The following is a 15871-nucleotide window of genomic DNA, read 5'->3' as shown; positions in this document are numbered from 1 at the left end:
ATTTATCAGAGCCCTGACCTTGACGTTAACCACGGGTGGACTTACCTACCTGTCCTGACACCTTGCTGATCATCCACCTGTATAAAAGAGAAGATGTAGGCACTGCAGGGAGTGGGAGGAGTCCATTCGCACACTCCAGTATGATTGGCTTGAATTTCAGCTTGCAGGAGCTGCTCAGAAAGCTTGAACAGGTACTGATTATAGGATACATTGTTGTTTGCGACTTGGTCTTGTTCTGGCAGTGGCTTTTGAATGCCGTCTTTTCAACAGCATGAGTCCAAACACAGTCGCCATTCATTCTCCATCTTCCCCTGTGTTTGTAGTTGTGGACCTAATTTGGGCCGCTTTATGAGGTCTGAGTACTCATTATAGGACTCATTAAAATGGAATAATCGGTTCTGGCCTGCTTTGCTAGTTATTAGAGAGCCCTACCAAGCAGAGAGAGAATTAGTATAGAATGAGACTGAGAGCCTTGAATTAGGCTTAATTTGTCAAAGCAAACCTTTACAGTAATTGTGTCAAGGGCTAAAGACAAACATGGCTAAGCCAAGTAAGGGTCATTGTTGTTTGAAATACTTATTCTAAGCAAAATTATCATCAAAAGGACAGCATGTTTGTGGGTGTTTTGCTCTAGCTGCAGTTTAACTGTGTGTTTAATGCTTTTATCCTCCATAAAGCATTTAGTAGCAGTTGTAACTTCAGTTTCCATGGGATACTCTGTCGCATCCTATCTATGCTCCAACCAGACAACCACCAAGACATCTGTATCACTCATTAGAGTGTGCATGAAACGCAGAGCCCATTAACCTTTCTGCTGCATTTCCACCCACATAAAGTGTGTGTGTGTGTGGTAGCAGGTCAGAGAAGCAGTGGTTCAGTTGAGTCAGTAGCTCTCCGTTTGTGTTATGTATGAATGTATGTATGCATGTTTTATGCATATTATAGTTGTGCTCACAAATGTGCGTCACTTGCCTTCCATAAATGCATTATCAGTGTCTTCCGTATCTTCACAATTAGCCTGAAGCTAATGGTAACTTGTTTTTGTGTTTGTGAATGTGAATGTGCGCATTAAGGTGTATGGAAATGAAAGAGCTAAGTTTGAGATTCTTTGCAAGACAAGAAAACTCATATTGACTTATTTTTTTCAGTAAACCATAAATAAAACATAAATTAGTGGCAAACGGAGGCAATTTGTCGCTGACATGACGACCTGTGGCACTCAAATGTTCTTTTTGTAGCGTGCGTGTATGTGAGAGTTAAAGACAGAGAGAAAGAAAGTGATCCATCACTAAGCACCTCAGGATAAACATTGTCATGAATAAACCACTGGCTCAAAGTAGTATTTCAGTGGATGAAATTAATTTTAAAGGCAGATTTATAAATGATTACATGTGCCTCTGTATGCCCACACAGTGGGTGCCTTCTGTGCTGCGTATGTGTGCCGTCAGTGTTACCTTCAGTGGAAGTGGAAGTGATAAAGAAAAGGAAAAGGGAAGCACTTGGGTAATGACTTGAAACATGGCCAGCTGGCTAAGTGACAGATTGACTGGCTGTCTTTCACTCTTTGTCTGTCGTTATGTTTTTATTTTTCTGTCTCTCTCTCTCTCTCTGTGTCACTGTCTCACTCACTTTCCCTCTCCTATGACCTTTAAGAGGCATTTGATTTGTGTCAAAAAGCCAGCGGGTGATTATCCTTTCAGATCACAGTGAAGGGATTTGCTTCAGCCTTTGTGAAATGTCTATTGGCATTCAGTAAATTACAGCACTGTGCCACGGACGCCTGTAGTAATTGATAGTTGTTTTGTGTGTAGTCTGGTTCTACTGTAGCTGCACTGGGTTTTGCCTGCACAGTATCCAGAGTGGCAGAGCTGTCGTCACAGGTTCCACTTATTGTACTACATGTTGTCATGTGCACCCAACACACAATTCAAATCAATACAATTCAAAGGGCCTTTATTGGCATGGGAAACAGACGTTCAGCCAAAGTGTGGAAAAAAACAAACAAAAAAAGTAAATAGACAAAAGAACTTAATAAATATTTTTCCAACCTATATATTCAGAGTAGGATTGGGCACACACACTGGCATCCACTGTGCCTCCCATTTGTTGTCTCACATCTTTAATCCCTTCCTGCTGTGTGTGTTGGTGTGTGTATGTGTGTGATAACAATAATATTATGTGAGTTGTCTGCTTAAGGTTGTAGCTATTTGTGACATGTGCGTGATTTGGCTGCTGACTTTTTCCAGGCACATTCACAGTCACACTGTATCTAATATATGAACATTTTTAATTTGGAATGCTGCCGCTTAACATACAGATTTGTGAAAGCTGACAAAAGTCTTTTGCTAACCGTTAATTTATTTGAATAATGCAGAGACTACAATGAAACCATCCGGCAACAATTATTGCATTTTCCTAGATAAGGCAGTTTTACAGTAATTGTAAAATGAAACTTGGCAGATTGCATAATATCCAATCTGTTATGCCACAATGAGAAAGATACACAACAACTTCAGGCTCTGACGATGGGTCATTTCACACACAGTGGATGAAATAAGTTTTTTTATTGCTGCACTGTTGCAGGCTATAGGTCTCATTACGCTTCTCTTATCAACACTCATTTTGTCCCATTTGCAAATCTGTCTCGTCGCTCCAGGCAGTGTTACCCTCATCCATATGGTATTGGAGTCGTTTCTTTATCTGCAGTTCAAACGGGATGAACTGAGGGGAGTCCCAGTTGAGACAGAGAGAGAAGAAAATGGAGCAGTTTTACACATCTAAAAATAAAACATTTGACAGGATCCTCTGCTTGCGTCATCCCCCCTTGTGGTTCCACCCGCACACATAAACACTCACACACAAACCCTTTGAGATGTGGTTGTGCAATAGTGCTGCTTTGTTAAGGACACTCATGCACACATACACATGGAAAAATCGTGCCTCGTCACTGTATTGAATGTAGTGGCCCCTTGCAGCCACACACACACACATATACACAGCATTTTTGGAAAAGCATTGCAGTTCATTTGTATATTACACTGCATCCCAGCGTAAAATTAGCAAAGCCTGCTTTGGCGTAGCCCTGCTTCAACCTAATGCAGCATTATTATGGATGCAGACATTGCTTAGGGACTTGCTCCTAGGTAAGGTGTGCCTTCGAAGTCAGAGAAAGGGTAGATGTTAAAATCTTTCTAGTCGAACAGTCAAAAGTACCTTTAGGACATTGCATGAAAATATAACTTTTCTGCCCTCTAGAAATGTTGAGTGCAGTATGCCGTGAACTCCCTCAAGATTAGTCCTTGTGACAAAATCCATCGTTATTTTCGCTTCATGAATAATCAGCTCTGACAGCCTAGAAGACTGTGACGTCCAATTTTGGGTGATTTTGATATGACCTCGCCTCAGTGCTGTGCTTGACTGTGCATTTGCTCAGGAACTTTATTTTTTTCCAGGAGAAATGGTCACTCATGACAGTTCTTCTTCTCTGTCTTTGTATTTCTAGGACATCCAGGCTGAGATCGACGCCCACAATGACATCTACAAGAGTGTGGACGGGAACAAGTCGAAGATGGTCAAGGCTCTGGGCAGCTCCGAGGAAGCCGTGTTCCTCCAACACAGACTGGATGACATGAACCAACGCTGGAGCGACCTGAAGGCCAAATCAGCCAATATCCGGTTAGTAAACCTTTATCCAATACCTACAAACAGAAATATTTGTCCTTCCTCCACTGTTTATAGTCATGGAGCTCAAATTGCAGTTTTCTGCTCTTTTGCTGCTGCATCTTGGCAGAGGGTTTCGATCATGGCAGAGGTTCAAGTAGGTCTCTGCCTTACTATTTCAATCAACCAGTAGATCACACATTGCAGAAGAGAATTATCACACATCAAATAAGTAGAGCCCGGTTTTGATGCTGGATTTTTTACGCTGATAGCTGTGTGTATATAGAATATATATACATAAATACATATTTTGTGCAATAATCCCTCAAATGTGGCTATCAAACACAAACCTATGTAATGGGGCAGGAAATTTACATTTTAAAGGGTGACTCCACCTATTTTTAGACATTAAAGTGTGTTTAAAGGTTTTGGGGAGTAATACTGCATATGTGGAAAAAGTTTTGTGGCTCCAGAAGAAGCTGCATGTAATCTTATTAATTGCTTCCAGTGATGTCACCCAGGCGCTAAGATGCATTGTGGGCAATGTAGGCTCCTAGTTTTGAAAAAGCAGTCCACTGGTCTACATTACACTCATGTAATGCTGTTGGAGTCATTATGGACAGTTTAAAGATGGCAGAACCAGACATATCACTTTTTTTTCTTCCATGCATTCTTTTTCCTTTTCAAAACCCGGTGCCTACATTACACACAGTGCAACTTAGCCACTGAGAGAGTGGGAGGCAATTTATCAGATTACATGCAGCTTCTGCTGGAGCTACAAAGTGCTTTATATGCAGAAGTGCTCCCCAAGACCTGTAAACACACTTTAATGTCTGAAATTGGTGGAGCTACCCTTTATCAATAAACTTTTTTGTCCAAAATAACACTGAAACAGTAAACTTCCCTGGTAAGTTAATAAATATAGATTACACATAGCATCTTTTTCTGCCTTATGTTCTGTAAGATTTACAAATATTTTCATAGCAGTGCATATAGGACAACAGATACGTTGTAATAGGCTGATATCGGCTGAGCAATACATCAGTTAGGCTCTTCAAATATGGAAACAAACCACACAAAGAAAACTCAAGCACTCAAGGTTGCAAGCACTCATTACTATTTCTGAAGAGGACATGTTTTCTCTCCGCTATGCAAAAGCGCATAAAGAATAGATCAAGAGTTAGGCTGAGCTCAAGGCTACATACTGTTAACTAAATCAATATTCTGAACTCTGCCCTGACTCAATGCTTGTGTCCTTTACTGTTGAAAGGAGCAAACATAGTCCTATTCATGATGGAACATGACTCACATGTCTTAGATTTATGTAAAGCCACACATGATGTACAGCATGTTGTGGAGGATCCATGTGGGTTGTTGTTTCCTATCAGCTGCAGGGATACAGGAGCTCCTGTGTTCCACAGGGATGAAATACACCTCCAAAAAGGTCCTAAGAGACACCACAGCGACACATAACTTCTGAGGACAGAGACGGTGCCGCGTCAGCCACAGCTTTGGCATAAATAAAAAAGATTGGTGATGGGTGAAGAAAGTGAAGGTGGAAGCAGAGTTGACAGGGCCAGATGGAGATGTTCAAAGAGGAAAAGGGAAGAGAAGCAGCACAGGAGCACAACAAAGCGACAGGGGCAGGGGGAAAGGTTAGAGAGGCTGGGGAGAAATCGGAGGAGCTTAAAAGCAAAGGTGCAGGGAAAGATTCTGCACTGAGGAGAGTTTGTTTTGAGCGGAAAATAAATGGGTGTGAGTCAAGGTCAAGCACTGCCGACATAATAGGCTGGACTTGTTCCACAGGAAGACAAGCGAGGGGAAAATAGACAGCGGGAGATCAGTCTGTTTGTGTGTGAGTTGAGTGAGTAGGTGGAGGACCGTGTGTGTTGATTGTATACAGCCCATTATGCCTTAATTGGAGTACATGTGTAATTATGGCTAACTCGGGGAGCGGAGATAGGAGCTCTTTCTGCACAGTGTTCAGAAGGAGAGGAGCCAAACAAAAGTGCTATCAACACATATTACATTCATGCAACCACCCACACAGCAATTAACTGTGTTCCCTTTTAACAGATGACATCTTCTCCAGAAGGGCTGCAACCCCTCTAACTAGTGGTCAGAGCAGGTTTTTACATGATTTTGTAGTAATAAGGCTTGTTAGCAGTTTAGTAGTTTCATCATTTATGTTCAAATAAGCTTTAAACCTTTTATATAACCCGTTTCCTAAAAATAAAAGAATATATGTGGCTTAACTTCTGTTTAAATACACAAATCAACATTGAATAAATGCTAAATCTCTATTTATGTTAGTGCAAACCTATGCAGTCCATGTACGGCACAGTATGTGTCACTTGAAAAGATACTTTGATTTGTCAGTACAACACTGCTTATGTGTCAACACTGAGAGCTGAAAATGCATGCAGCAAAATAATAGTTTAAGTGGATGGTGTATGTTGGCAGAGCCCATCTGGAGGCAAGTGCTGAGCGCTGGTCTCGTCTGCTGGGCCTCCTGGAGGAGCTGTGGAGGTGGATCTGCCTGAAAGATGAGGAGCTGGCCAAGCAGATGCCCATCGGAGGCGATGTCCCCACCCTGCTGCAACAGCAGAACCACTGCACGGTGCGTACTGTCGCCGCAGGCAATGTTCCCGCCACGCTTTACAAGATTTATCATACCTTGTCTCTCATTGTTTTCTTCAAGTTTTCAAAAAGTTGACTTGTTTAATCTTTTACAAAGAAGTACGTGTTTCTGTTGTTTTTTTAATCATGCTTTAAGCTATGTACTTAAAATACTATCTAATAATACTATAATACTAAGTATCAAGGCCTTAAAGGCATTAGACCTCCTTTAAAGACTCCTCGGGCCTGTATGGTCCATGCTTGACTGACATCTTCCTGACTTTTCTTGTAAGTTTGATATTTCTCAAATATTTCTGTAGTGTGTGTAGCACATATTCAGAAAATAGCTTGATGCGATGGTCTCAATCTACAAGGACTCCACAAGTCCAGAGGGTGGAGATTTGGATGCAGCCGAACTGGCTTGACACACTGGCTGCGTGAGCTGCGTCTTGCTTTTCATTTTGCGATCCATGTTAACAGGTTAGAGCAGCCACACTGCCGGCGTGACCAGTGCGTCTCATCCACATGTCAAGTTAGGCTGCAGTGGCGCCTCATCGAGAGATTCGGAGTCTCACCTGTTTTTTCCATGGCGGTTCTTGGCTTAAATAGACCTGAAAATGATATCGACATCATATCAGCGTTTCATTACAGTTTAAATGTCTATATCTATAGAATGTGTCACAGACATGCAGTGAATATACACAACAGATGAAGAGCAGCACGTCATCATATTTATTGTTTATTATCAAAGACAAACTCTATGTAATACATAGGGCAGGCAGGAGCTGCATTGCATCAGCAACACTGTCTGTGTGGACACACACACCAGTGAGCCGTAGCAGCTCAGCAACGCAGCCGCCATGCACACAAGCAGCCTGTGTGGACTGCCTGTAAGCCAAAGACAGTCGGATGACTGAGAATCAAAATTAGCATCATGCTGATAACATGACCACGAACGCCTGGCACATCCTTAGCTACACAACCAGTCTCCAATGAAAAAAGCCTATATATAAAGTACCTGTATAAAGACAATAACTATATGCTCAGTGCAAGTGTTTATATACAGTCAGTAACTGTTCAGCACATTAAGCACAGGCTACAGTTTGTTTAGCTAAACTACGGATCGTAGCAGTGAAGCACACAGCGTGATGTTCTCTCAATATCGAACTACTTCACAACCAGCACTGCTGTTTCTTGTATTTTATTCTTATAATTGTTATTTATCACCCTTACTTTGCACTGTATCATTTATTCCAACAAGGGATCAATACTGTCGACCCATTCACACCTTTGTCATCACTGCTATTTGTCGCCCGTGTTCCCCACTGTATTATTTATTGTAACTACTGGTTATTGTGATAGTGCATTGCCGTGTAATTGCTTTCAGATAGATGACTCACCCCGTGGCTACTGTTTACTCCCAGTCCAACAGTCGCCGCCGCTACTGTTGATGTTGCTTTCGACATCATAATGCGTTTCTCCGCAGCCCGTTCACCATACTGTCATTTTGTTCCCCAAAACGCCTTGAGAGTAAACACACGTGCTGTCATGCGTGGGTGCAGGATCACAGACACACAAAGTCTGTTGATCTCTCTCAGAGACACACACACACACACACAAACACTCATCCTTTACATATGTGTATATGTGTATATAATGCTTACTAGAGCCTATGTACATTTAACAAAAACACATTAATTTCTGTGTGTGTATCTACTTCAAAGCTCTGTAAGGTGTCATTACAGTTTATTATTGTGCGATTGTGTATTACATTGCATTTTCTTATTACATTCTGGTACTAATTAAGACTAATCGAGTAATCATGCAAACAGAGACACAATCATTTTCAAAAAAAGCTGGAATGAGATATGTCCCCCATTATAGGGAGGGGAATCAAATACACCTCAACACTAATACATGGAAGGAAGATGGGACGACAAACAAAATCCAAAAATATGTGAAAGTAAAACAATGTTTTTATAATTTATTCAGTGGCTCCTACAACTCTCCTCTACTCTGCCACATGCCTCAGTATATTCTTTTGCTCTTCAGTGAGGAGGCACGGAGCCCTACTCATCATGTGTTGGTGCCGTAAACAAAATTGGAGTCTTAATTAAGGAAAACATACACAGGGAGAAGATCTGAGCGGCTGCTGTGGCCTCTTGTGTAACCTCTGTAAAAGACAATGCGCCAAAATTAGTTTTCTTTCTGGGTTAGCAGCAAAGAGCCAATCATGTTCGCGTCTTTGGCTGCAGGAAAAGTATAAAACTGTGACTTTCTATTTCCTTTCCTCTTTGAGACAACGCCTCTGACTTCCTGCATACAAATTCCAAGACAATTACATAATTAATAAAAGTGTCTAAACTACAGGAATTCTGAACTCCATCCTAAAAAAGAAACGGGGAACTTTTGCTTTAGTCTATAAAGAAAAGGGCTCGGTGGGGCCACTAGTTTCAAAGCAAGAATATTGAGAAAGGCATAACTGATCTGCTGTAGAGACAGAGTGGGGCTCTTTGTATTGGCAGACAATCAATTTCTTGGCTGCTGTAATGCCTGCTAAGTATAGTCTTTTAATGATTTTAATGAAGAATAATCATTCCACAGATTAAATAGAAGAATAGTTTCCCTTGAAATCATGGCTTAAAATGTTTAAATGGAAGACCAGATCCATATACTTTATCCAGGGAGAAGCAAACTTTTTCGCCTAACTGGAGCTGATCTGGCCCTCATTGTGTGTATCATCTGTTGAGGAAAGAGATGTATGATTTAAGTGTTTTCATTTAAAGATAATTTTCTAATATTTAGAAGTATCCTGCCGATCTGTTTGCCAGTAAAGACCACTTAAGTTAAGGACTCAGTGTCTGAGTTTCACTTCTGTCTGCATCATCGAGCCATGGGGACGATGAAAGCCTGTCCAGGTTAATCAAAACGTGTCCTCTGAGGTTTGAGATGATGTTCTCTGTGTCTGACAGACAACGGAGGCACGCTGCTACCCAGCAGATCAGACAAGGCCCATTAGATAAGGAATGGGACTGAGACCACACAATAACCACAGGAGGATACAATCCCCCCTGCGTCAGTCCTCTTCCTCTAACCTTCTTTCAGCTCTTCCATCTCCTTTTCGTCTCTGTGGCGTCTGTCCTACTGATGGCCTCCCTCACCTTTGCATCGTCTTTCTTTACAGTCTTTCTTCCTCTTGGCCGTCACACATTATTTCTCACTCTATCTTCTCTCCATTCCCATTTTTCCATCCCCACTTCTTCAGCTTCATGACGCTGAAACGGGAAAAAAAGGAACCGAGGAATTGAAGGCTCACTTTTCATTTTGACTATGTTATATTTTTTCCCTTCACTTCCTTCTCCTCTGTATTCTTAATAGATTGGCCTGGAGGTCTTGCCGACCCTGAGAGGGATGAGGGGGCTGAGCAGCACAAAAAGCTGGGGCTTTGAACACGTCATGCTCTATTACTTGCTTACATCGACACACTCACGCACACACAAGTCCCCTGTGCTCACGCATACATACACCTACACTTCAGTCACAAGTGTTAACACACAGACACCAGCTGCTCTGCCGGCGTGATGGGGGGGAAATGTGTATAGATATATGGAAATTGGTATATGTGAGGTAGGGAGGGCTTAGAAGGGCTAAGTGGAAAAAAAAACTGTCTTCTTCCCCTCCTTCTTTTTCTGTGAGGCTTGAAGAGATAAAAGAGGAGGGCTAAGCCACTGAGCCCAACAGAGAGCAACTGATATTGCTCTTATTAAAGAATCAGAAGAAAGAAAAATATGAGGGAGCAATGGTCCGAACAGAGGAGAGAGAGTGATGGACACAAAATGGTAAACAGAAGCAAAATTAGATGAAGAGAAAAGGAGAACAAAGAGGAAGAAAAGAGGCTTTATATGTGGAAGAAAGCAGCTGAATAGACACAGAAAGACACATTTTCACCTGTTTGTTTTCAGGATATTCACTTTTTTACAATAGATTATGCCCAAAAGAGAAAAAAGGGAGGGAGGGAAGGGCATCGTCCTGTCTGGCTTGAGTGAGTTCTGCTCCCTCCCCTCTGTATTGATCTGTGTCTGTGTTTTTCCCTGCTAAAATGGCCCTAATAGTATTTATTAATCGCACATTCAATTACCCAATAAAAGACCTTTGTCAGCATCCAGCTGATTAAACTCATCAGTCTGCTCTATTAAATTAACAGCTTTTAGATCAAGGAGTGGGAACAAGGGAGTGGGCGCTTCTGGGCATTTTTAACAACTCCTATCTTTCAGCAACAGTTGGCTTTTTGCCTACATTCTCAGGACAGTCCAGTCTGCTCCCTTTCACGCTCTCCTCTAAATGTTTCAGAATTAAATAAATATGAAGATAAACAGACAGAGTGTGGTTCTATTTAAATTTTAATGTATTTAACTTGGCAGTTCATTTAAGCTCGATATGCTTAAACAGCATACAATTACCCTGTCTAAAGCGTGGAGAGTCTAATAATCCGCTACAGAAGCAATCTTAATCATTGTGCCTGCATGATTGATTAGCACCATTTGCACCTGAATGGACAGGTCGTAAAGGAGAGTGAAATGGATTAAATTGCTGTGCTGGTCTCCACCTTATCTCTCAGGAAGGAAAGGACTCACAATCTCCTCGCTTTAAATAACTTTTAATTGTTTTTGTCTGCTTGCTTCGCATTTGTTAGCAGCGGCTTCGTGATGTCATAGTCAATGGTTTTAATTGATTATTCATTTCAGTCATTTTTCAAGCGAAATGTCAAACTTTGCTTGCTCAGTTTGATGCATGATCGTTAAGGAAGAGTCATTGTGTATTAGACTGTTTGTTGGGCAAAAGGAGCAGTTGTAATTGGTCCCTTTGGGCTTCTTGAGATTGTTGTTTCACTTAATTTCTTGACATTTCATAGACTATAGACTATAAACAATTAATTGATTAAATCTGCGGATTAACTGATGCTGAAAATAAATGATTGTTAGTTGCCACCCTAGTGCCCCTACTGACTTGATACAGTTCTGTTTTAGTTGAGTCATGTGCATGCCTATTACAGCTCTATTATCCATTACACTAAGTCCTGTATCAACTGTAGGCAGTGTAGGCAACTGGACTTGTTTCAGTTTCTTTTGAGATTTGTTCGCTTTCATCATTTCCAGCTGTCAAAACCGACTGCACATTACAGGCCAGCACCCAAGAGCAGATAGACACATAGTGGAGCAATTAGCCGCTACAGAGCTGATATGTCCCTCAGGTATTTGTGTAGGCCAAAAAAAAAAAAGAGAGTCTATAGTGTTGTGTCTGCAGCTTGTTTCCACTTCAGTGACATCACTAAATGCAGGTGTAAGAACAACATTGACACCAACAATGACATGAATGAATAATCGTGTCTGTAGTAGTAGTGATCAGTGATAATCAAATGGGAAAAAATACTATGATTTAATGTTGAAAATTTGCACTGAGATTGAAAGACTCAGAAAATATTATATTTTTGCAAAGAGCATCAGAAAATGTCTCTTCAGTGATGTAAAATCCATGTAATCCATTGCTGTAGCAGTAACACAGCATTGTAAAGTATTTTTTATATTTATACATATTTAAAGAAAATAATAAAATAACTATGCTGTGTCAGTAACTGTCACAGAAGAAATGTATGCATGCATTATTATTTAACTGCACTTTGCTGTTTTAGTAGCTGAGAAGCATTCATAGCGTGATTAATGACACATGTGGGCAATGGATATTTTACTTATTTAAAAATGGCCAAGCCTGGAAGGAGCAGATTAGGAAAGCATATCAGAGAGTATGATTTCAAAAAACAAGCACTTATCAGAAGCTTTTAGCTATTTCAAGAAAGCAGTGGATGTTAAGGGCCAGGGAATAATTAAATTTTCAGGCACAGTCACTCTGAGCTGTGGAACAGGCAGTTGCAAAATATAATTTGACTCAGACAAGAGAAGTTCAAAGATTTGTCGTCACCACAAACACCTAAAAATACTTCTATTTTTTATTTTTATTCGCTGGAGGGAAAAGTCAACAGTTTCTTGACAATCAACAATTTCTTGTGCATGTGAGTGAGCCCCTATTGTGAAGGCTCCTTGTGTCCCGGTCAGGTGCTTTTCTGACGTTGAGAGCTGCTTTATTGTAGTGGTCTTTTTCAGGAGGGTTATTTTTTTTCCGGGAAGAAGATGAGGGGGCTCGGTAATATTGTGGAGAGGCTGAGATAGCAGGGTTTTGAGAGCGGGAAGAGGGATGTTTGGCAGAGCTCCGAAAGTAGCTGTGTTGTGATGCTATCTTATCACCACCACAGCACTGGGCAAACGGTGATAAGAGTGCTGCTGCGGCCAAACACACATACATACACACACACACAGACCTGGACACAAACATCCAGACGCCGACACAACCAAGGTCATGCATACCTACAAGATAGATGTCCGAAGTATTGTAGGACTGACAGGCGGCCGTCCTTTCTTCCTCCGGGCTTCACGAATCGCAGGAGTCCAGACTGTATTCTAATGTGCAAGTGCTAAAAAATATTAAAAAGAAGAGCAAAGTGAAGACCTGCCACTTTTATCTCTGACATAGACAGCCATGTCTTATCACTCATAGGCCAGCTGGGATTTGTGAGAGAAAAAAAGAAAAGCTTTTTTCTCAACCTGAAAGCTGTACATGTGTTTGATATTTACCTCTCATGCTCTCTCTCGAAGTGTGTCCCTGTGTGACACTCTGATAATGTGAGCGCATAGAAGTTGTTACGAAAAAAAGTGTGAGTGTTGGGGAAAGGTCTTTGGTGTGTCTTCTGTCTGAACTGCAAGGATGCCCAGTGGCTGGATGACAGACAGAGAGGTTGTTTCTCACTGAGGGAATTACTTGGCACTGCTTGTGATGCCATTGTTACAACCTTGTGTGTCTTTGGAGCCAGTTAACAATGAAGGACGGTGTTTGGGGGAACACTGCTGTCATACGTTTCAAGATTTATTGTCATAAACAAGTAATACAGCTACATTAAGCAAGATGCTTTATATTAATATTGAGATTCAGTGTTCATGCTTGACCTTGAAATCACTTGACAAAATAATTACAAAGTCCATTTAGTAGCTCTTCCTGAGCTTTGCATGCTCTTCATCAGCAGATTGCCCTGTTGTCATGCATTTGCACAGTCAGTGTTTACATTTCCATTTGTCTGAGCACTTTAAGGATTTAACATGCCTAAAAGTTGTTCTCCGAAACAATTAATAAAGATATTTTCTAGAATCAACACACCAGTAGGTCCCAATATGCAAATATATACAAAACACCCACAGAATAATCAAACTAAAGCAGTGAACTGTGTCCTACTTTTAAGCATTACATAAAACCAAACTCTTCATGTGTAAAACAAAAAGCTTCAATTAACAGTTCTGTTCGGTCTTTGATTACAGCTTGTATGGAATCATTCATTTGAACGAAACAAATTCGTAAAATAATGTCATGATAAGATCATATCAAACGTTGAAAGCTGTTAAATTACCATTTTAGTGGTTTAGCTGGTGGGTTAATTTTCTGGCCAAATAATTTATTGATAAATAATAAATAAATGTAGTTGCTAGGAAACTAATAGTTGGATGAAACTTAGGATGATGCAGAATTATCAACCAGGCAGAAGCAGCATTCAGAAAATATGTTTTCTACTGTATATAATCTATAAATCACCAGTAATAAAAATACAAAACAGGGCCAAAGTAGATGCAGATGTATCAGTTTGAGTATCAATCATAATGCAGGTCAGCTGAAATTGGTCGTGATACCAGTCTGCTCAATTGTGTTCGGTATGATCCATTGTAAGTTAGAAAATGAATAAGGGAGCCAGGGGCCAGTATCCCAATATTCTCTGAGAATAGCTTGATATATTAAGAAAAAAACTTGAATATGCACTGAGACTATGAAGTCATACAATTTGCAAGATAAAACTAAAAAGAAAAAGAATTGGATATTCTCAGAGAACAATATGGCACATTTATGAGAAAAACCCCACAGAGCTCGAGAAAAAAAGTATTCTTTGAGATTCTAAAGTCACAAATTTCAGAGAAAAAGCACTGAAATTTTGTTTGGGGTGTTTTTTGGTCAAGGAACAACATTGCTTCACTTTGTGAAGTTGGATCGACCTCATCACACCTCTGCTGTCACAGATCAGGAATCAGCAGCTAGCAGCTGCTGTGACTGTAATGTGTGTAGAACTTTAACAAAGTAGTCTTAACTCAAGCTCCACATACTTAATGTGGAGGTTCAAACATAACCTCAACGTCATCGTAAGATAACATTTTCTCACTTTTTAAGGGACGTTAGCATATTTTCATATATCTAAAACATTGATCTGTTACTACAGGAATAGCTTACTGAAGCATGCAGGCTGGTTTGATGTTGTAAATATTAGTTTCTGTTACACCTGGTTGTTATCAGGCATCCCTGATTTATCCAACCAGGGATTTTCGCATCAGCATGTTATTTGTCCTCACACTGAGCTGCTATCTGTGATTTGCAGGCAAGTGATATATAAAACTTATATCAGGATATTTCACTTTCTAAACTCTAAGCCACACGCGAAGAATATCTGCGAATAAACGACCTCTTCACACTCAGTTCAATCCCTTCTAAAGCCTCATTTAAGCCGCCACCAAATCTGTGAGTGCAAAACAAAAAAACAAAAAAAAACGATGAAAAAGCAAGAAGTTGGTTTCTACTGCTAGTTGTCCTCAAAACTCCCCACCCTCCTTTTCCTATCTTTGCTCCCCATACACACCTCTTCCTCAATCACCCCTCATTTAGTTTCTATCTCTCAAGGTCCCCTCTCTGTGCTACCTGCCTATTATGTTTCCTCCATGTGTGCTGGGAGGAAATCATTGGAACGGAGCAAACCATTTATTAGCAGTGGTGATTTAATTTGTGTTCAGCAGGATGCTCCATTTCAGCGTGAGGGTGCGTTTGTCCACAGGAGGCTGTGTGAAATTGTCATTGCAGCGGGCTGAACTAAACTTTTACTGAAACTTGCTTCCTGAAATGAGCTTTTTTTTTTTTTTGAACTAGAACAAGAAAAAGAGTGTGCACATCTCGAGGCTTCCCATCCTCCCACCCTGCCTCTCTTTCCCACTCTCTTCTTATCTCTTCAGATGGTGCTGCGTATACGCTCCCCCTGAACCCAGCATGTTGTCATCTGCCACTCAGCCGGCGTTGTTGGCACGGAGGAAAAACAGAATTTTTGGCAACTTATTTTCGCTGCGCTCATCTGTTTGATAAGTCTGATGAGAGTGAGACTTTATCAAAGCAAGTCATCCCGTCTAATCAACGTGCCTCACAGCATCTTAAACTACATCGCCTCCTCACAAAGCAATCACACACTCCGATAGGCAACGGAGTCCCCTGGGGTCACACTTACATTAAAACAAGTATAATTATACCGTTACATGCCATGCTCACTCCCTCTTCCCACTTTTTATCGCCCGCTCTTAGCTGTGGCGTGAGGTTAAGAAAAGTGTCCATCAAATCGGCTCGTGAACTTTTACCATCTGGTCTTCAGCTCTTCAGTGTGCGTGTGGATGCCTACGAACTTGTGCAT

General features: G+C 40.9%; 1 protein-coding gene across 8 annotated transcripts in view; it reads left to right on the top strand.

Moving 5' to 3' along the window:
* utrn (utrophin) overlaps positions 1–15871 on the top strand; it is a 193823-nt gene that overhangs the window by 111366 nt on the left and 66586 nt on the right. For all 8 annotated transcript variants that reach the window (XM_084377235.1, XM_084377236.1, XM_084377238.1 and 5 more), the window contains 2 exons: positions 3503–3675; positions 6124–6280. In XM_084377235.1, the coding sequence (XP_084233361.1) occupies positions 3503–3675; positions 6124–6280 (330 nt within the window). The remainder of the gene's footprint in view (positions 1–3502; positions 3676–6123; positions 6281–15871) is intronic.

The sequence above is a fragment of the Pagrus pagrus genome (genome assembly GCF_965226575.1).
Source record: "Pagrus pagrus genome assembly, chromosome: 16".
Classification (NCBI taxonomy): domain Eukaryota; kingdom Metazoa; phylum Chordata; class Actinopteri; order Spariformes; family Sparidae; genus Pagrus; species Pagrus pagrus.
This window is presented reverse-complemented; position numbering and strand designations above follow the sequence as displayed.